Here is a 22,236-nt window from a genome sequence, read left to right on the forward strand (position 1 = left end):
GTTCTGACTGTCTACCCAGTCTATTTATTTAAGAAAGAACTGCAGATGCTGGCTACCCTATCTCTACCTCTCAGGTTTTACACACTGGTATCAGGTCTCCCGTCACCCTCCGACGTTCCAGACAAAACAATCCAATTCTGGGCAACGTCTCCTTGTAGCTGATACCTTCTGAACTAGGCATCATTCTGCTAAAGCTCCTCTACACCCTTTCCAAAGCCTTCAAGTTCATTTCGTATTAGGTCGCCCGGAACTACACACACAATACTCCACGTGCAGCTCAACCAGAGTCCTATAAAGCTGCATCACGACTTCCTGACTCTTGTACCTCAATACCCTGGCCTTTGAAAGCAAGTATACCACACGCCACCTTCACCACTCTATCACCTTGTGTTGCCAATTTCAGAGAGCTATGGATTTTGAATCCCATGATGCCTTTGTACATCAATGCTGTTAAAAGTCATCATTACTGTCCCCTTATATTCGACCTACCAAAATGTTCACTCTTCCTCTGGCTAAAATCCATCTATCATTTCTCCGCCCATTTCTGTAGGTGACCTATATCCCGCTATATACCTTGACAGCCTTTTAGTTATGGATTCATATAGTCATGGAGTCATTTTGCATGGAATTATGTCCTTCCGCCCAACTTATTCATTCCAACCAAGATGCCTCATCTACACCAGTCCCACCTGCCCATATCTCCCTAACTCTTTCTCATCCACCTACCTGTCCAAATGTCTTTTAAATGTTGTTATAGTACTTGCCTTAACTACCCCCTCTGGCAGCTTGTTCCATAGACCCACCACCCTCTGTGTGAAAGGTTTCCCCTCAGGATCCTATTAAATCTTTCCCCTCTCACCTTAAACCTATCTCCTCTGGTTCTTGATTTTCTACGCTGGGTAAAAGATTCTGTGCATTCACTCTATCTATTCCCCTCAAGATCTTACGCACCACCATAAGATCACCCCTCAGCCTCTGGTGCTCCAAGGAATAAAATCCTTTCTTGATAACATCCTCCTAAATCTTCTCTGCACCCTTTCCACTTAATGACATCTTCCTCACTGTCATGTCCAGACAGCTTCAGGACACATCAAATGAAGAAACCAGAGGTGAATATGGCGTTTCTGTATTTGTATTATTTTAAAGACTATGTAATGCGAGTCTTTAGGTTTAGGTTTATTAACGTCACATGTCCCGATGCACAGTTTGCATGCTATCCCAACTGATCAGATATACTGTCCCATACATAGATTCAATCAGTTAGAACAAATGAGAAGATACAAAGTGCAGAATATAGTTCTCAGCATTACAGAGCATCAGCTCCAGAGACTTCTACTTTTGTGTCCATCTTCCATGTTTTAAATGTTGATCTCGCTGTCATCGTTTGCCCTGAAAAGGACGCAAGCTTCCGGCAACAATCAGTGGGACCATCAGTGGGAGCCGGAAGCTTCAATAGATGATGGTGGTAGCAGAATTAGCTCGGGATACTTCCAGTTTCCAGCCCCCGCGACTTCTGCTCTGGGGCAGTTCCAGAGACAAAGTCCAATGTCCGCAATGGGGTAGAGGTGAAAGTCCCGACACACCATGGACAATTTTGCAGAGGGCCAATTAACCTACTGTCCCACAGGTCTTTTGGATGTGGGAGGAAGCCCACGCAGTCACAGGGGGAACCTGCAAACTCCATGCAGACAGCACCCAGGGTCAGGGGTAGAGATACATAGTGCAGAATATACTTCTCAGCATTGCGGTGCATCAGTTCCAGAGACAAAGTCCAATGTCCGCAATGGGGTAGAGGTGAATCGGACAGTACCCTAGCTTATGGAAGGACCGTTCAGAAACCTGATAACAGAGGGGGGGGGGGGGGGCGAAGCTGCTCCTGATTCTGCCATTCTTCAATAAGTGAGTGTTGGCTGACTGAGGCAGCAGGAGGACGCGATGTACCCATTGTGAAATAGTTGCACATGCTTGTGGAATTCACAGTGTACATCCCACCATCCTGGTAATGGAACAGTAAGCAGAGGCAGGTCCACTGCGCGGACAGCAGGCGATCGGGGATGGCCGCGGTGGGTCTGGAACATCCACAAGGAACCGACGTGGACCCTTCCCAGCGGAGAGGAAGGAAGCAGGGAGGGGGCCGGAGAGGTGCGGTGCACCATTCCAGGAAGAAGGTGCAGATTGTGCTCTGCCTGCTTCTGGTCGAGCTGTGTGAGCGCTTCACTCACTTTGGGATTGTCTGCAACATGGTTCTGTTCTGCACCCTGAAGCTGGGCTGCAGGAACCATCAGGCTGCCATGGTCAACCTGTGCTTCGTTGGAGCTAACACCTTGACTCCCGTCCTGATGGGCTGGCTGGTCGACTCTTGCACGAAGAGAACTGCACTGGTTTACATCTGCGCACTCCTCCACTTCACAGGTATGGAACCCATCGGCATTCACTGTTGAGATAGTGCCATATCCCCTGCTACACCGGACAAGGGGGGACCCCTTCCACCCAGGCAACAGACTGTTCCAGCTGCTACAGTCAGGCAAACGCCTCCGTTGCCATGCTGTGAAAATGGAGAGGATGAGAAGGAGATTCTTCCCAGAGGCCATTAGGACTGTAAACTCCTATCTCACCAGGGACTAACTTTACTGAACCAATTTACTGTTGTGTGGTGTCTTTTTTAAATTGCTGTTTATTTTTCGTTTTTTTCCCTCCCACTAACATGTGAATATGTGATTCTGTTCCATTCTGTTTGTAGTTTTTTTGGACAATCCGCGAGCATTGCCACTTTTTCATTTCACTGCACATCTCGTATGTGTACGTGACAAATAAACTTGACTTGACTGATAAGGGCCAATCTGTGTTTAATTATAGGTAGACACAAAATGCTGGAGTAACTCAGCAGGACAGGCGGTCTGAAGAAGGGTCTCGACCCAAAACGTCACCCATTCCTTCTCTCCAGAGATGCTGCCTGTCCCGCTGAGTTACTCCATCATTTTGTGTCTACCTTTGATTTTAACCAGCATCTGCAGTTCTTTCCCACCCACACAGTGTGTTTTAATTATCATGGGTACCAAAATGGAGAGAAGAATTTTACATAGTTATCTGTTTAGTAGTGCATACTGGTAGCATAGTTGGTGAGAGCAGATATTGAGGGAGGTGGTTCTAGGTCACCGGAACTAACTGTTGAGCCCTCCCAAGGCGTCATGAGAGTCATAGAGTCTTACAGCGTGGAAATGGGCCCTTTGGCCCAACTTGTCCACATTTCCCTTGATAGTTCTGTTCGTGAAGATGAAACCCATAGATGTTAAAGATTAATTCGATCCGTGGAGGTGAAGGTTAGCTAAGAAATGGATGACAAATTTGATGTGAAATAGATAGAGGCATCTGGCGTGGAAACAGGCCCACACTAGCCGACATGTACTGTCCACAGGAGAGGAGGAATGGGTGACTTTTCGGGTCAAGACTTCTTCAGACCCGAAACGTCACCCATTTCTTCTCTCCAGAGATGCTACCTGTCCCGCTGAGTTACTCCAGCATTTTGTTTCTACCTTCGATTTAAAACCAGCATCTGCAGTTCTTTCCGACACCTGTTCCGTCTACACTAGTCCCACCTACCTGCGTTTGACCCATATCCCTCTAAACCTGTCCATCCACGGACCTATCTAAATGATTTTTAAATGTTGCGATTGTACCTGCCTCAACTATCTACTCTGGCAGCTCATTCCAAACACCTACCTCTTTGTGTGAAAAATCTGATTCTTATAAAATCTCCCCCCCCCCTCCACCCCTCCTCCTCACCTGAAACCTATGTCCTCTGGTTCTCGATTCCTCTGCTCTGGGCAAGAGACTCTGTGCTACCTTATCTATTCCACTCTTGATCTTATACACCTCTATAAGATCACCCTCATCCTCCTGTGCTCCAAGGAATAGAGTCCTAGCTTGCTCAACCTCTCCTCATAGCTCAGGCCCTCGGGTCCTGGCAACGTAAATCTTCTCTGCACCCTTTCCAGCTTGACAACATGTTTCCTACAACATGGTGCCCGAAACTGAACACAATACTCTCGATGTAGACAGTGGCTCTACCAGCTGCGCCACTGCGTCTGCATCATTGCTTTTGTTCAAGAGAAGGCACAAAGTTCTGGAGTAACTCAGCGGGTCAGGCAGAATCTCTGAAGAACATGGAACGCCGAAGTTTCGGGCCACGAGCCTTCTTCAGACCAGTTACAATTTGAGGACAACTAATGTTGTGCCTCAGGTTTAGATTTAGGTATTGGTTCGTTATTGTTGCGTGTACCGAGGTACAGTGAAAAACTCTGTTTTGCATGCTCTCCAAGCAGATCAGGTATACCAAGCATGAATTTACACAAGGTAACTCGCCATTTACGAAATGTTTTGGAGGGGGGAATGAAGGCTGTGTAAATGATACATAATTTGTCTCTGTGTTTGAGTGATTTTCTCTGCCTGATTCCCTAAGGTACAGTCACGTTGCCACTGGTCGCTTTCCCCTTTGAGGATTTCTATGTTGACACGCAGCGTAACACGCACAGCCCGGCTGCAAGGGAGCAGGTCGTGCTTTTTTACGTTGCCCTTGTGGCTGCCTCTGTGGGTTCAGGAGGAATCCGGGCCATTGTTTGCCCATTCCAGGCTTACCAGCTCCAGGGGTTCAACCTACACCAACTGCGAAGCTTCTTCAACTGGTCAGTGTCCACCCTCACATGTTGATCTACCACTTTGAGAAAGAGACAAATGAGAATTAGTTTAGCAAATGCTGAATTCTCCATCTCCATTGTCGGAATAAGGAACTCCGGATGCCGGCCGATACAAGAAAGGACACAAACTGCTGGAGTAACTCAGCGGGTCAGGCTGCATCTCTGGAGAATGCGGATAGGTGACGTTTTGGGTCGGGATCCTTCTTCAGACAGATCCCAGCTTCCACCTCTCTTTTCTTGCTTCCTCCCACCTACTGCAATCAGTCTGAAGAATGGTCCCGACCCGAACCGTCACCTGTCCATGTACTGCAAGACCTGCTGAGTCACACCAGCATTCTGTGTCCTTTTCTGAATTCTCCATTAGTTATGCCCTGTGGAACACCACTCTGATTTCACCTCCTTTATCGTATGAGTCGTTCTAATTCAGGAAAAAGTGAAAAATGTGAGGAAGAATTTATGTTCCTGGCGCCATTCATGATCTAAGGTTATTTCAAAGTGTTTCCTAACCAATGAAGTGAAGTAAAAGAGAAATGGTGGATTTTCTTCCCACCTTAAGTACCTCCAAACAGCGCCCTGATGATCAAATGATCTATTTTTAACAATGTTGGTTAGAACAAAGAACATAGAACATGTCCTGAGGAAGGACATTATTGCCATAGAGGGAGTGCAGAGAAGGTTCACCAGACTGATTCCTGGGATGTCAGGACTGTCTTATGAAGAAAGACTGGATAGACTTGGTTTATACTCTCTAGAATTTAGGAGATTGAGAGGGGATCTTATAGAAACTTACAAAATTCTTAAGGGGTTGGACAGGCTAGATGCAGGAAGATTGTTCCCGATGTTGGGGAAGTCCAGGACAAGGGGTCACAGCTTAAGGATAAGGTGGAAATCCTTTAAAACCGAGATGAGGAGAAACTTTTTTCACACAGAGAGTGGTGAATCTCTGGAACTCTCTGCCACAGAGGGTAGTTGAGGCCAGTTCATTGGCTATATTTAAGAGGGAGTTAGATGTGGCCCTTGTGGCCAAGGGGATCAGAGGGTATGGAGAGAAGGCAGGTACGGGATACTGAGTTGGATGATCAGCCATGATCATATTGAATGGCGGTGCAGGCTCGAAGGGCCGAATGGCCTACTCCTGCACCTAATTTCTATGTTTCTATGTTTCTATGTTTCTATGTTAACAATACAGCACAGGAACAGGCCCTTCGGCCCACAATATCCGTGCCGAACGTGATGCCAAATTAAAGTAATCTCCTTGTGATCCATATCCCTCCACTCCCTGCACATCCATGTGCCTATCTAAAAGCCTCTTACACACCACAACAGTATCTGCCTCCACCACCACCCTGAGCAATGCTTTTCAGGCACTTACCATCCTCTGTGTAAAAAATCTTGCCTCGCCCAACTCCTTTAAACTTTGCCCCTCTCACCTTAAAGCTATGCCTCGAGCGTTAGATATGTCCACCCTGAGTAAAAGACTCTGACTGTCTACACTATCTATGCCTCTAATCATTTTATATTCATTCTATCAGGTCTCCCGTCAGTCTCTGGCGTTCCAGAAAAAACAATCCTTGTAGCTCCGAATCCGGGCAACATTCCGGTGAACTCCTCTGCACCCTTTCCAAAGCCTCCACATCCTTCCTGGAATAGGATGACCAGAACTGCAAGCAATACTCCAAATGCAGCCTAACCAAAGTCCTATGAAGCTGCATCATGACTTGCTGACTCTAGCCATTCTAAACCTTTCCTATCAATTCTAAACCATTCCTGCCCATTCTAATACTATTACATCCATTCTAAAACGTTCCCATTCATGCTCAATGTTTCCTATCCATTCTAAACCTTTCCTATCCTCTCTAAATCTTGCCTAACCCTTCTAAACCTTCACTATCCATTCAAAACCTATTCTATCTATGCTAAACCTTTCCTATTCATGATATCCAACCTACTGTTTGAATTGTGTTATATTATTCTGAAAGTTGTGCGTTCTTGTCTTGACCTGCTGCATGTGTTCCGTCTCCCTGTAGGTTTCACTGGTTTTCCAGCTTGAATTCGGTGTTTGTTTTTGTGAGCATTGCCTACATTCAGCAGTCGATAGCCAAAAACCTGGGCTACCTCATCCCCTTCACATCTGTGCTCATGACTCTCATCACCATTCACATGGTGCAGAACCGACTCATCTTTCGACCCAAGGCAGGTGAGAGCAACAAGTAGTAACAAGGTGATAATTCCGAGTAATGGCTGCAGCACTTGCTGTTTACCCTTTCGGCGTGTTTCAATGAAACTTCCCCAAAAGTGTGGCACAGTGGCGCAACTGGTAGAGCCACTCACTGCCTCACAGCACCAGGGACCAGTGTTTAATCCTGACCTCGGGTAAGTTTGGTTTAGAGACACAACATGGAAACAGGCCCTTCGGCCCAACAAGTCTACACCGACCATTGATAACCTGGTTAGAGGGATATGGGCCAAATGCGGGAAAATAGGACCAGCTTTGATGGAGCATCTTGGTCAGCATGGACGAGTTGGGCCGAAGGGCCTGTTTCTGTGCTGTATGACTCTAAGACTTCCACCACAGGGAAAAAGACTTTAACTGTCTACCAAATCTACCCGGCGATTAAATTTTGGACCTCGGCTTCCTGTACTCCAGGGATAACAAAGCAGTGTAGGAAGGAACTGCTGATGCTGGTTTACACTGGAGATAGACACAAAGTACTGGAGTAACTCTATGGGTCAGGGAGCGTCTCTGGAGAAAAGGAATAGGTGACGTTTCAGATGGAGACCCTTCTTCCAGACTGAGAGTCAGGGGAGGGGGAAACTAGAGGTGTGAAAATGTACAGAACATATCAGCACAAGTCTAGTCTGTGGTCCTGACAGGTGGAACTCTCTCTCTGTCTTTCTCTGTGGATCATGAGAAGTAACTAGGGGAGGTTGTGAGTCAGCGATTCTCAGGAGTCAGCGGGAAGAGTAGAACGTGAAAGGCAAATAAGAAGAGTGAGCGACGGGAGAGGGCAGCTGTGTTAGTGAGTTGTTTTACAAAGTGCGTGAAATAGGACGACGTGCAACGCCTGTGGATCGCTAATACTATCAGCCGTCTTGATATTTTCACCCCTTATCATCCATTTCATGACATTAGATTTGCTAATCTGAGCTGCGTTGTGTTAGTCGCAGAATTGTTCATCTTCTCTGAGCTTTTGGTGCGATTCTGTTTGACGGGGGCTTTAGTGGCATGAAAAAAACAACATCATTCATCATGGGGAGAGGGTCAATGTCCTGGAGTTCAAAAATTAATTGGGGGGGGTAGATATGGAAGGGAGTAAAATTCTCTTTCCCGTGGTGGAAGTCTGGAGCGATACTGCACGGAAAAATACCAAATACAACACGGCCTCTGACAAGAGCCACAAGGTTTCTTAAAGGTATAGAACCACTTTACTTAGAGGGTGGCATGTGTATCAGAAGAGGTTGTTGAGGCAGGTACTATAACATTTAAAAGGCACTTGGACGGGTACATGGATAGGAAATGTTCAGAGGGGATATGGATCGAATGTGGGCAAAAGTGATTAGCATAGATGGTCGGCATGGACGAGTTGGGCCGAAGGGGCTGCTTCTGTGCTAGATGACTCTATGACTCGCAATGCTATGAACAGTGAATGGGAGCCAGTGATTGCCAAGGGAAAGGTGGTGGCAACATTAATATGTTATTCATAAGTGCATGTTCATAAGTTCTAGGGGCAGAATTAGGCCATTCGGCCCATCAAGTCTACTTCGCCATTCAATCATGGCCTATCTATCTTTCCCTCCCAACCCCATTCTTCTGCCTTCTCCCCGTAACCCCTGACATCCGTACTAATCAAGAATCTGTCAATGCCCGCCTTAAAAATATCCATCCACCTGGGCTCCACAGCCGTCTGTGTCAATGAATTACACAGATTCACCACCCTCTGACTAATATCAGTTTCAATGTCTTTAATTACTTTTCATGTCTGAGGTGTCGAATTTTTAATCTTAAATGGACATCTAGGTCGGCGTGTGCATGTTGGGACGAAGGGCCTGTTTCAATGCTGTGTGTACCACGTGTAGCTCTTCGATGTTGTAACGTATGTTTACTGTGAGGACTGGATTGCAGGAGGCTCTCTAATGGCCACGGCTGGTGTTGTGGTGACTGCGTTGAAGATGTGTTGCACAAAGTACCGTCACGTCAGTGGGGAAGTGCGAGACTGGTTGGACCGAGCCAAGGAGAACTACGGTGGCTGGTACAGCGAGGCCCATGTGAACAACGTCAAGTGCCTGGTGCGTCTCATCCCACTCTTCGCCTGTCACATACTCTACAGGTTCTGCATACTACAGGTAAGCCGGGCTATGCCCGAGCTGGCTGCCAGCACCTTTTCCGGAGTCACTATATACGTCCGCGCCCGGGAGGAAACTACGCGCTGTCCACGGGATATCCGGGACCGCTGGGCACCGCGGGGGGTGGAACACATCCGTAATAATGATGGTGATACAGTCGTTTAAGAGTGTATTTGATATTTAAGAATATTTGGTTCGATAATTGGGTGACTTTGTATTATGGTGGTGGGTTTGGTTGATATTGTTTTGTGTTGTATATATTATTCTTGCAATAATTGATTACATTTATTTTTGGTAAAGAAAACCTTGGAAAGCTTCCTACAGTTACAATTGGGCAGAAGGTTGTACAGCGGCCTCACAGCGTTCGATCCTGACCTCGGGTGCTATCCGTACAGAGTTTGCACATTCTCCCTGTGACTGTGTGGGTTTCCGTCGGGTGCTCCGGTTTCCTTCCGAATCTCAAAGACGTGCGGGTTTGTAGGTGAATTGGACCTCTGTAAATTGCCCCTGGTGTGGATGAGGAAGTGGGATAACATAGCACTCGTGTGAACAGGTGATCGATGGTCGGCATGGCCTCGATAGGCCGAAGGGCTTGTTTCCATGCTTGTGTCTAAACTGAATCTAAAACTAAAACAAAAAAAAATTCCCATCCACTCCCTACACACTTGGGGTGATTTACAGAGGGCCAATAAACCTACAAACCCGCACGTCTTTGGGATGTGGGAGAAAACCGGAGCACCCGGAGGAAACCCACGCGGTCACGGGGAGAACGTGCAAACTCCACACAGTCAGCACCCGAGGTTTGGATCATCTGGCGCTGTGAGGCAGTGGCTCTACCAGCTGCACCACTGTGCCACCTCGAAATGTGCTGTATATGATGGGCAGTGGTTTATATACTCCAAGGTCATAGGCTTGTCAACAATCACCACTAACATTGTGACTTGTGATTGCAGATCCCATCGGCTTACTTCATACAAACAATGCACTCCAACCTGAACTACAGAGGGTTTCTCCTCCCTGTAGCAGCTCTGAATGTAGTGGGCCTCATCCCTGTGTTGCTGATCGCTCCCTTCCTGGAGTGCCTTGGATCCTACCTCCTGAGTCTTCACAGAGACCCAATATCACCACTCACCCAGATCGGTATGTTGTATATCACCAATGTCTTGGATTTCCAGCATCCTCGGGTTTCCTTTTGTTCCATTTAGTTTAGTTTAGTTTGAGGTTAGTTTACTTTTGTCACTTGTACCAAGATACAGTGAACTAATTCTAATGTACTGTTGGTGAGAGAGAGTAAATTGCTTACCCTTTCATGGTAGTTATTCCCCCTTGACTAAATATATAATCTTTCCATTTGAATGGATAAAGGATTGCTCAACTTATTTAGTTTAGTTTATTGTCATGTGTACTGAGGTACAATGAAATGCTTTTTGTTGCATGCTATCCAGTCAGCAGAAAGATGACACATGATTCCAATCAAGCCGCCACAGTGTACAGATACAGGATAAAGGGAATAATGTTTAGTGCAAGATAAAGTCCAGTAAAGTCCAATTAAAGATTGTTCAAAGGTCTCCCATGAGGTAGATAGGAGGTCAGGACTGTTCTGTACCCGGCACGGGGAGAATGTACAAACTCTGTATAGACAGCACCCGTAGTCAGGATCGAACCCGGGTCTCTGGCGCTGCAAGACAGCCACTCTACCGCTGCTCCACCGTGCCGCACCAAGACCTGGCCATTCTGCCAGTTTCTGATGCATTTTCACAACACTTCATTCATCATCGTTGCAAACATTAGTGACGCAGCGGCGCTGGTTTCCGACGGGAACGGTGACGGACGCACAACACATCTCTGTCCTCCAGTTCCTGCGGACTTCCGCCGCTGGAAGTACAGGATTTTGGTGTGTGTGTGTGCTTTTACACAGTTCACTAAATGTTGGCTTCAGAAACCAACTGAAAAGATTGTGGAATTTCAAGTGTAAATTGCAGATCTGTGTATGTAGGGTGCCCGCTGTAAACGTTCCAAGCTGAAAGTTGGCCCATTCACAACAAAAGGCTTTTCCCCACACCCACTCCTGCACTTCCCAATCACATTCCTCACCAAGACTAGTTTCTGCTAATTACATTCTCTCACAGGCTTTCGAGAAGGTTATTAAAATGAGTTATTATGCATAAGGAAACTAATGGCAAGTGGATGGCAAATGATCTGTATAATTTTGAACATTATTTGCAGTCATTTAAAATCAGGCTTCTCACAGGCAAAAGATTAGACGCTGATTAATAATGTTGATATTTTCTGATCATCCCATTTTCACCTTCAGAACTTAGAATATAGAACAGTACAGCACAGGAACAGGCCCTTCGGCCCACAATGTCTGTGCCGAACGTGATGCCAAGTAAAACGCATCTCCACTGCCCACACATGATCCACATCCCTCCATTCCATACATAGCCATGTGACTAACTAAAAGTTTCTTAAATGAGGAACATCTGCCCGTGCATGCGGCGGTGGTGGTCACCACGGCTACGCTTGGCCAGACAGACCCCGCAATGCCGCAGGACAACATGCCTTCATGGTCAGGTCAAGAACCCTACACCTACAAACTGGGACTTGACAATGGCGCCAAACTGGCGACTCTGTATACTGTGTAGGAAGGAACTGCAGATGCTGGATTAAATCGAAGATAGATACAAAATGCTGGAGTAACTCAGCGGGACACTGCATCTGAGATGCTTATCTAACTTGTGTCTAAGTGCTTACGCAGAGCGATACTTGTACTGAAATGTATGCAAAAATTAATTTCACTGTACCTCGGTATCTGTGGCAAATTAAATATGATGACCATTGATCATGGATGATGCCTGCTCCAGATGTGAAGCTGTGGAGGACCTTGTCGCTCGTTCATCCAATTACTCCTGTCTTTCAGTTCTTGGACACGTGTGTGCAACGTTGTCCCTGGTGGTGGCAGGGATATCGGAAGTACACAGGAGGAATTTCCTCCTTGTGGAGCAGGTGCTATCCGGGAAGGTGCTCCTTGTATCTTCCATGCCCTGCTTCCAGCTCACTCCTCAGTACCTTCTCCTTGGAGTCGCCGAGGCACTGGTCACGCCAGCCTGTAAGTACATCGCTTGTGTGATTAGTTTAGTTTAGATTAGAGATACAGCGTGGAAACAGGCTCTGCGGCCCACAAGGTCTGCGTTGGCCAGCAATCCACGCACCCAAACCCTACACACACACACGGGACAATTTACAATGATACCAAGCCAAGTAACCTACAAACCTGTACATCTTTGGAGTGTGGGAGGAAACGGAACACCCGGAAAAAAACCCACGCAGGCAGGTAATGGGGAGAATGTATAAATGAGAATGAGAGGTTTAATTTCATTTAGTTTAGAGATACAGCGTGGAAACAGGCCCTTCGGCCCACCGGGTCCGCGCAGACCAGTGATCCCCGCACACATTAACACTATCCTACATGCACTAGGGATAATTTGTACATTTACCAAGCCAATTAACCTACAAACCTGCACGTCTTTGGAGTGTGGGAGGAAACTGAAGATCTCGGAGGAAACCCATGCAGGTCGCGGGGAGAACGTACAAACTCCGTACAGACAGCACCCGTAGTCGGGATCGAACCTGGGTCTCCGGCACTGCATTCGCTGTAAGGCAGTAACTGTCCCGCTGTGCCATCGTGCCACAGGCAAGGGGGGGGGGGGGGGGGGGGGGGGGGGGGGGCTTTATTAGGCAGATGGTTGGATCAAAGGCCAGAGTGAAAAACAGGCAGGTTTTGAAGAATTGTAAAGAAATTGTGAATCAAGAACACTGTCACAGTGCCTCCACTGGTGGTCATTTGATTCAAAACCCTGGTCACTACCATACACAACAATGGGAGCATCATCCTTATACACATAGCTCTTTCCTCAAAAAAACATTTAATCTGCCAGCTGCCATTCACAATTTAAATTTCCACAGAGATTTAACAATTTATCATAAAATGTCAGCTGATTCTTACTTGAAACAATTAATTGAATTAAAACACAAATGTTAATCGCAGTGGTTAATTTCAGCAGAAAAATGAAATGAAACCTAGCATTTGCATTGTAACATCAGACTGCCTGCAAGGTAATATGTTTCTTCCCAGTTGTTATCAGGCAACGGAACCATCCTACCACAACTAAAGAGCAGTCCTGAACTACTATCCACCTCGTTGGAGACCCTCGGGCCATCCTCGATCAGACTTTACCGGCTTTGCCTTGCACTAATCGTTATTCCCTTATCATGTATCTGTCCAGTCTGAATGGCTCAATTGTAATCATGTATTGTCTTTCTGCTCACTGGCTAGCACGCAACCAAAGCTTTTCACTGTACCTCGGTACACGGGACAATAAACTAACCTAAAGTAAAGTAATGTATTGGTTAAGTTGTTGAATCTCATGCTTGTGTTTGGTTACAGATACACTGATCACATTTAGACTCTCTCCAAAGAGCATTCAAGGAATTGCAATGCATTTCATGGCTCTCTTCAATTGTGTGGGCTGCTTTGTAGGAGCGATTATAATTCAAAGCATCTATCAAGTATTTGGAGGTGAGAGTCACTAATATACAGGATGTACTCTAAAGCAACCCATGACTTCAATCTGAATGCCGGTGAGGTTGGGGGCGCACAAAAATACAGATACTAGAACCTTAATACATAAAGTGCTGGAGGAACGTGGTGACTGCCCACATTTGGCCCATATCCCTCTAAACCTTAGTGTTTAAGAAGGAACTGCAGATGCTGGAAAATCGAAGGTACACAAAAATGCTGGAGAAACTCAGCGGGTGCAGCAGCATCTATGGAGTTCCATCTAAACCTTTCCTATCCAAGTACCTGTCCAAGTCTTGTTATTGTACCTGCCTCCAGTACCTGGCAGCTTGTTCCACATTCCCACAACCAATATGAGGGGAGTTGAGGGGATTAAAGGATGAGTTTATATGTGTTGGAAGGAACTGCAAATGCTGCTTGTACACTGATGATAGACACAAAATGCTGGAGTAACTCTGTGGGACTGGCAGCATCTCTGGAGAGAACGAATAGGTGGATGGGATTATATGGGTGGTTGATGGTTTAGTTTAGTTTAGAGATACAGCAGGGGGGACAGGCCCTTCGGCCCACCGAGTCCGTGCCGACCACCAATCCCGCACATTAACACTATCCTACACACTCCTGGGACAATTTACAATTTTACCAAAGACAATTAACCTACAAATCTGTAAGTCTTTGGGGTGTGGGAGGAAACCGGAACACCCAGAGAAAACCCACACAGGCCACGGGGAGAAGGTACAAACTCTGTACAGACACGACCTGTAGTCAGGATCGAACCAGGGTCTCTGGAGCTGCGAGGCAGCAACTCTACCGCTGCGCCACCGTGCTGCCCTTGGTTGGTGGGCTGAAAGAGCCAACTTCTATGTGACAGCATCCAAAGTCAGATATCTCTCAGTGACTCCCTGACTCAATGTAACATGTGGATGGAATTTAGACAATATATTCAGCCAGGCCACCCCTCACACACAAATCAACTACTTTAGTTTAGTTTAGGTTTTTAAGAAGGGAGGAAGAGAGAAAACAGGGAATTACAGACCAGTTAGTCTAACATCGGTAGTGGGGAAACTGCTAGAGTCAGTTATTAAAGATGGGATAGCAGCACATTTGGAAAGTGGTGAAATCAATGGACAAAGTCAGCATGGACTTACGAAAGGTAAATCATGTCTGACGAAACATAGCATTTTTCGAGGATGTAACCAGTAGCGTGGATAGGGGAGAACCAGTGGATGTGGTGTATCTAGACTTCCAGAAGGCTTTCGACAAGGTCCCACATAAGAGATTAGTATACAAACTTAAAGCACATGGCATTGGGGGTTCAGTATTGATGTGGATAGAGAACTGGCTGGCAAACAGGAAGCAAAGAGTAGGAGTAAACGGGTCCTTTTCACAATGGCGGGCAGTGACTAGTGGGGTACTGCAAGGCTCAGTACTGGGACCCCAGCTATTTACAATATATATTAATCATCTGGATGAGGGAATTGAAGGCAATATCTCCAAGTTTGCGGATGACACTAAGCTGGGGGGCAGTGTTAGCTGTGAGGAGGATGCTAGGAGACTGCAAGGTGACTTGGATAGGCTGGGTGAGTGGGCAAATGTTTGACAGATGCAGTATAATGTGGATAAATGTGAGGTTATCCATTTTGGTGGCAAAAACAGGAAAGCAGACTATTATCTAAATGGTGGCCGATTAGGAAATGGGGAGATGCAGCGAAACCTGGGTGTCATGGTACACCAGTCATTGAAACAGGCATGCAGGTCTCACATTGAAGAAAGCGAATGGTTCAAGCTTTCATAGCAAAAGGATTTGAGTATAGGAGCAGGCAGGTAAGACTGCAGTTGTACAGGGTCTAGACCACAAACTGGAATATTTATGCGTACAGTTTTGGTCTCCAAATCTGAGGAAGGACATTATTGCCATAGAGGGAGTGCACTTCAAGGTTCACCAGACTGATTCCTGGGATGTCAGGACTGTTTATGAAGAAAGACTGGATAGACTTGGTTTTACTCTCTAGAATTTAGGAGATTGAGAGGGGATCTTATAGAAACGTACAAAAATTCTTTTACAGGCTAGATGCAGGAAGATTGTTCCCGAAGGGAAGTCCAGGACAAGGGGTCACAGCTTAAGGATAAGGGGGAAATCCTTAGGCAAGAGGTGTTTATATGAGAAAAAATTTTTTCACACAGAGAGTGGTGAATCTCTGGAACTCTCTGCCACAGAGGGTAGTTGAGACCAGTTCATTGGCTATATTTAAGAGGGAGTTAGATGTGGCCCTTGTGGCTAAGGGGATCAGAGGGTATGGAGACAAGGCAGGTACGGGATACTGAGTTGGATGATCAGCCATGATCATACTGAATGGCGGTGCAGGCTCGAAGGACCGAATGGCCTACTCCTGCACCTAATTTCTATGTTTCTATGTTTCCGTGCTGTATCTCTAAACTAAATTCATTGATCAAAATTACCCATTTAGAATTGGTGTATTGATCACAATCCTTTATCGAGTAGATTGTTATCCCATTTATCTAATTGTCCTTCACCTCAATAGCTACACACTCAGTTGAAAGCGTATCTGGAAGAAAGCTGATAATTAATTTAGCAGTTTTATCAAAGAAGCTCTACTTAAAACAGTCAGCAATACGGTAAGAAGATGAATATGCAGATATTTTAAAACAAAATCGTACGCTTTTGAGGAAGCTAATTTTTAAATGGTCGTTCCATTTATCAGATGAATTGTCTGCTTAAGTACCTTGCTTTGAGTTAACGAGTATCTTGTTAATGGGAACATTCATTTAGAGAGAACATTTGTACAGGTTTTATTCATCCCCACAATCTGCAGACTATAGTGTTTAATATGAACGACTGGTTCAGGGGAATTTTAGCTTGGTTTGGAAATACAGCATGGAAACAGGCCCTTCGACCCACCGAGTCCACTCTGGCCTTCGATCACCCGTTCACACTAGTTTTATGTTATTCCAATCTCGTTGTTTTGCTCGTAGTGTTTCATTCTTAAAAGTTTGCCACTGAATGATACAATTTCTGCAGTCATAGAGCTGTACAGCACGAAAACAGGCCATTCGGCCCACCTTGCTCATGCCGACCAGGTTGGGTTAGTCCCATTTGCCAGCATTTGGCCCATGACCCTCTAAACCCGTGATATGTGGCTAAGGGGATCAGAGGGTATGGAGAGAAGGCAGGTACGGGATACTGAGTTGGATGATCAGCCATGATCATATTGAATGGCGGTGCAGGCTCGAAGGGCCGAATGGCCTACTCCTGCATCTAATTTCTATGTTTCTATGTTTCTATATCCACATTTCTGTCCAAAAGGTATAATTGTATGCACTTCTATAGATTTCTCTGGCAGCTCATTCTGACAGACTACACTCTGTCCCTGAGGTCTTTCCTCTCACCTTAAGCCTGTGCCCTCTAGTTTTAGAATCCTCTAACCTGGGAAAAAGACTGGGAGTGTTCACATTACCCATGCCCCTTATGATCTTGTACACCTCAAAAAGGTCGCTGCTCACCTCTCAGCCTCTTCCGCTCCAAAGAAGAAAGGCCCAGCCTATCCAACCTCTCCCTATAACTCAAGCCCGCAAACACAGGTAACATCCTGGTGAATCTCTGCAGCACCCTTTCCAACTCCAAGATAACTTTGAATAGTTCCAAGTGTTCTTGGTTGCTCGTGTGTTGGGAGTCAAAATCTTGCAGCAATGTCGGGGTCTCTCAGACGGGTTGCATCAAGGAGTCTTCATGATGGAACATTCCCATCTTATCCATGTATCAGTGGGGCCTGTTTCAAAGACGCACCTCCACAGGACGGGCAGAAGATGGAGGAACTCTCGGTTGTGTGATTCCTATTTGCTCCTTTGTCTGAAGTTGCTGTCATTTTACACACTGATTGTCCTCCCTCCATAGGTCAATGGTTTCCAGATGATCTGAACAATGGGAATTTGGACCGATTCTTTTTCATTGTAGCAGCATTCATGCTCCTAAACCTCCTGGCCTTTTGGCGAATCTCACACAGGTAGGTATTTGTTTATTGTTTGTTAGTTTATTACCGTTGCGTGGACTGAGGTACAGCGAAAAGCTTTTGTTTGTCTGCTATCCAGTCAAAAATAGAATGTACATGAAACAATCAAACTGTCCACAGTGCATAGATGAAGGATAACGAGTACAACATTTAGTGCAAGATGTAACATTGGTCCGATAAATTCCAATTAAAGATAGTTCACAGGTTTCCAATGAGGTAGATGTGTGGACCACACTCTGAGTTTCGTTTAGTTCAGTTTAGTTTATTCTCACTTGTACCGAGGTGGTACAGTGAAAAGCTTTTGTTGCGTGTTAATCAGTCAGCGGAAAGACGATACATGATTACAATCGAGCCATCCACAGTGTACAGATACACGATAAAGGGAATAACGTGAATGACATTTAGTACCAGATAAAGCCAGTAAAGTCCAATCAAAGTTAGTCCGAGAGTCTCCAATAGGTAGATAGTAGCTCGGGACTGCTCTCTAGTAGTTGGTTAGATGGTTCAGTTGCCTGAGAACAGCTGGGAAGAAACTGTTCCTTGGAAAAAATACACTTCAAGGAAGGACACAAAGTGCTGGAGTCATTCAGCGGATCAGGCAACATCTCTGGAGAACACGGACAGTTGATGTTTTGGATCGAGACCTTTCTTTTGATCGAAAAGTCTCGAATCGAAACATCGCCTATCCCTGTTTTCCAGAGATGCTGCCTGACCTGCTGAGTTACTCCAGTTACTTTGTGTCATTTTGTGTAAACAAGCATCTACAGTTCCTTGGTACACAAAAACACTCAGCGGGTGCAGCTGCATCTATGGAGCTAAGGAAATAGGCAACGTTTCGGGCCAAAACCCTTCTTCAGACCCTTCGCTCCATAGATGCTGCTGCACCCGCTGAGTTTCTCCAGCATTTCTTTGTGTACCTTCGATTTCCCAGCATCTGCAGTTCCTTCTTAAACTCTACAGCTCCTTGTTTGTACATTACGAGGATAATTGTTGATCCGCTTTTAATTCCATCCGTTGGTGTAACGTTGTTGCCTTGTGCAGGTACAGGGACCTTCGTCAAGAAGAGGACTGGTGCGTGAAAGGAAGTCTCCTGGACAAACTAATAGAACATGAAAAGTCTCTGAAATTCTATGACAGCATTCTGGAAAGTTCCACCACCTTCTGTCCTGTGGAAGTGGTTCTTTGAAACAAGCCCTTTGGATACAGGGTTTTACAGGGCCACAGGCCAAATGGAGGCAAATGGGACTAGCCCAGTATGGCAACTTGGTCGATATGGACATGGTGGGCTGAAGGGCCTGTTTCCAAAGTAGATAGTACCAATGTTTATATTTGAAATTATCTGCAATTTATCATAAAGTTAGTCGTACAGCATAGAAACGGGCCACTGAGTCCATGCCGACCAGTGATTGCCCATTCACAATCATCACAGGACACTGAGTTGGATGATCAGCCATGATCATATTGAATGGCGGTGCAGGCTCGAAGGGCCAAATGGCTACTCCTGTACCTATTTTCTATGTTTCTATGTTTCTATTCTGTTATTCCACTTTCTCCTCTACTCCCTACACACCAGAGACAATTTACAGAGGGCCAGTCAACCGACAAATCCGCACGTCTTTGGGATGAGGGATGAACCCGGAGCACGTGGAGGAAACCCAAGCAGTCACAGGGAGAATGTGAAAACTACACATGGACAGCACCAGAGTTCAGGATGGAATGTGGGTCTCTGTCGCTGTGAGGCAGCGGCTCTACCCGCTGCACCACTGTGCCGTCCCACCTGATATCATAACAGCGCTATCATAAAACGTGCAAAGTAACCAATAACTTTTTATATTACTCTATTTGTCAAACGTTATCGCTTGTCACCTGATTACAGAATATCGGTTTTTTAAAGTGCAGTCAATTCCTAAGTCTGTAAACTGCTGCCAACATTAGTGCCATGTTTCCAATTCTCGATGATTCTGACGAACGCAAATATTTTCTTCCGCAATAACGAATATTCGAATAAAATTCTCGGTGAAATAACTGCAGATCAGCAGTCCTTTTTGCAAAAAAAAAATGACACAAAGTGCTGGAGTAACTCAGCGGCTCAGGCAGCATCGGTGGAGAACATGGAAAGGGACATTTTCGGTTAGGACACTTCTTCAGAATCTGAAGAAGAAGTGTCCCGACCTGAGAAGTCAACCATCCATGTCCTCCAGTGATATGAATGAACAAATATACAAAGCAACCTCCATCTACACTTCTCGCTGCCTCAGAAGGCCACCAACATAATCTGGGACCTGTCACACCCCGGTCACTCATACATCTCCCCTCTCCCATCAGGTAAGAGGTACCAAAAGTGTGAAAACGCACACCTCCAGATTCAGGGACAGTTTCTTCCCAGCTGTTATCAGGCAACTGAAACATTCTATTAACAACAAGTGAGCAGTCCTGCCCTCCCATCTACCTCATTGGAGAACTACAAACTATAATCGGACTTGACTGGACTTTATCTTGCACTGAACGTTATTCCCTTGACACTGTGGATGGCTTGATTGTAATCATGTATAGTCGTTTCACTGACTAGAAAGCACGCAACAAAAAAGCTTTTACCTGTACCTCAATACATGTGACAATAAACTAAACTAAACCAAACTAAAGTAAATGTGTGTCAGAATTTTGAACTTAAGGGATCTCATTCGTATCATGTAGTGTCCATGAGTCGGCGTTTGTAACCCAGGCCAGCCCCGTCAGAACATGGGCAACAACTTCTGAACAAAGAATGTACTTATGCAGTGCAGATGTTTTTACACGCTTGAATCTGAACATTATTACAGGAATGCACATCTCAGGTCACACTGCACTGTTTCCAAAAGTTTCATCATGATAATACTGAATTTGAACAGTTTAACAATTGTTTTAAGTCATTGAGTCATACAGCACAGGAAACAGGCCCTTCGGTCCATCTTGCCCATGCCGCATCTAAGCTAGTCCCACCTGCCTGCGTTTGGCCCATATCACACTAAACCTATCCTATCCATGTACCTGTCCAATTACCTTTTAGTCTATTGTCCTATTGTCTTATTGAGTTTGATTTCCGACCCGAAACGTCACCTGTTCCTTTTCTCCAGAGATGCTGCCTGACCCACTGAGTTGCTCCAGCATTTTGAGTCTGTCAAGTGTCTTTTAAATGCGATTATAGTACATGCGCCCTTTGCCTCCTCTGCAACTTGTTCCAGATACCCACCACCATCTGAGTGAAAAAGTTGACCTTTGGGTTCCCCTCACCTTAAACCAATGTCCTCTGGTTCTTGATACCCCGATTCTGGGTAAATGACCCTATGCATTTACTCTAACTAAACCCTTAATAAAGTTTTGTTTTTGTGCAGGTCGGGATATCTAAGGACTCTTACCGCTTTAGAAATGGAGATTTAGAGTCGAGCCTGTCGTGGTCTATAATAAAGATGATGTATGTTGTCCTAATTCAGAGCTCATTCCGTTTTAAATCTCTCCATTTCTGACACTGGCTTGACCTTACAAGTGCAATTGAATGTTTGTGTGTATTTTCGTATGTCTATGAGGAATTTCATGCAGGACATTCACAGCAAGCTAAGAGAGCCTCACCCCTGTACTTGCCCTCAGTACACACTGCTAATCCTTCATGTGACATTCGAGGTTGTTGCCAGCACTCGAGGGTCTGAGTTAGCGATTGAAGATAGACACAAAATGCTGGAGTAACTCAGCGAGACAGGCAACATCTCTTGAGAGAAGGAATGGGTGACATTTCGGGTCGAGACCCTACTGCAGACTTGAAGAGTTATCTAACATGCATGTAACATGGTTGAGTTGCCTCCTGTGTAGAAATATCTGGGTTTTTTTGGCAAATAAAATTGAAAGTGTATGTAGTCTGCATCTTTGCATCCAAACTCATTATGGACACTTTGCTGAGAATTATCCTGGTACTTTATTGCATGGAATTTTAACTTCCACAAGACAGCTGCTCCTCCACCTACGGTGGGGTTACGTTCCGAAAAACCCCTTCGTAAATCGAAAATATCGTCATTCAAAAACGCATTTAATACAATGTGATCACGTGACCTGAAGTGTGCAGCGGCTCGCTGCCATTGCCGAGTGTCTGCACCGTCGTAAAGTCGAAATATCGTAAGTCGAAGCGTCGTAAATCGGGGAGCATCTGTATAGGGTGATTTCACGAAAGGTCACTGGATCATAGATCCTCACCCACGTGACCGCAAAATCCAACTGGGGTACAAGCGTCACTTCCGGTACATGTTATTGATGCTGAAAACGCGCACTTTCACACCCGTTAAAAACCCGCGAAAACGGCCCGTTTTTGAGCTGTAAATAACTGTGCCAGTCGGGGTGACCGTGAGGCACAGTTATCTTACTTTACAGTCCAGAGGATAGATAAAAACGAAGGTAAATACAAGAGGGAGCTAAAGGGGCAACAACAGCGGAAGTGGTTAGCGGACATTCGCCGTGGAGATATAAAGATTGAAAATATCGGGAATTATCGCGTTTGCTCGCTGCATTTCATCAAAAGTAAGGCATTATTGACGTTTTATCTTTATTCAATGTACAAACTCTGTAC

At 45.6% G+C, this 22,236-nt stretch overlaps 1 protein-coding gene across 1 annotated transcript; it reads left to right on the forward strand.

Moving 5' to 3' along the window:
• Positions 1 to 1,945: 1,945 nt before the first annotated feature.
• slc15a5 (solute carrier family 15 member 5) lies at positions 1,946 to 21,480 on the forward strand. Its single transcript, XM_055652907.1, has 9 exons — positions 1,946 to 2,412; positions 4,460 to 4,682; positions 6,722 to 6,891; positions 8,818 to 9,038; positions 9,992 to 10,178; positions 11,959 to 12,147; positions 13,486 to 13,617; positions 17,531 to 17,639; positions 18,687 to 21,480. The coding sequence occupies exons 1-9, from the start codon at positions 2,055 to 2,057 to the stop codon at positions 18,829 to 18,831; spliced, it is 1,734 nt and encodes a 577-aa protein (XP_055508882.1). The 5' UTR covers positions 1,946 to 2,054; the 3' UTR covers positions 18,832 to 21,480.
• The last annotated feature ends 756 nt before the right edge of the window (positions 21,481 to 22,236 follow it).

The sequence above is a fragment of the Leucoraja erinacea genome, chromosome 22, assembly GCF_028641065.1.
Source record: "Leucoraja erinacea ecotype New England chromosome 22, Leri_hhj_1, whole genome shotgun sequence".
Classification (NCBI taxonomy): Eukaryota; Metazoa; Chordata; class Chondrichthyes; order Rajiformes; family Rajidae; genus Leucoraja; species Leucoraja erinaceus.

What these genes read in the sequence shown, in the direction of transcription:
- slc15a5 (XM_055652907.1), top strand. Translation starts at nt 2,055, where the DNA reads ATGGCCGCGGTGGGTCTGGAACATCCACAAGGAACCGACGTGGACCCT. An exon ending in CTGCGAAGCTTCTTCAACTG is followed by an intron (nt 4,683 to 6,721) that starts GTCAGTGTCCAC and finishes GTCTCCCTGTAG; the next exon opens with GTTTCACTGGTTTTCCAGCT. An exon ending in CATCTTTCGACCCAAGGCAG is followed by an intron (nt 6,892 to 8,817) that starts GTGAGAGCAACA and finishes ACTGGATTGCAG; the next exon opens with GAGGCTCTCTAATGGCCACG.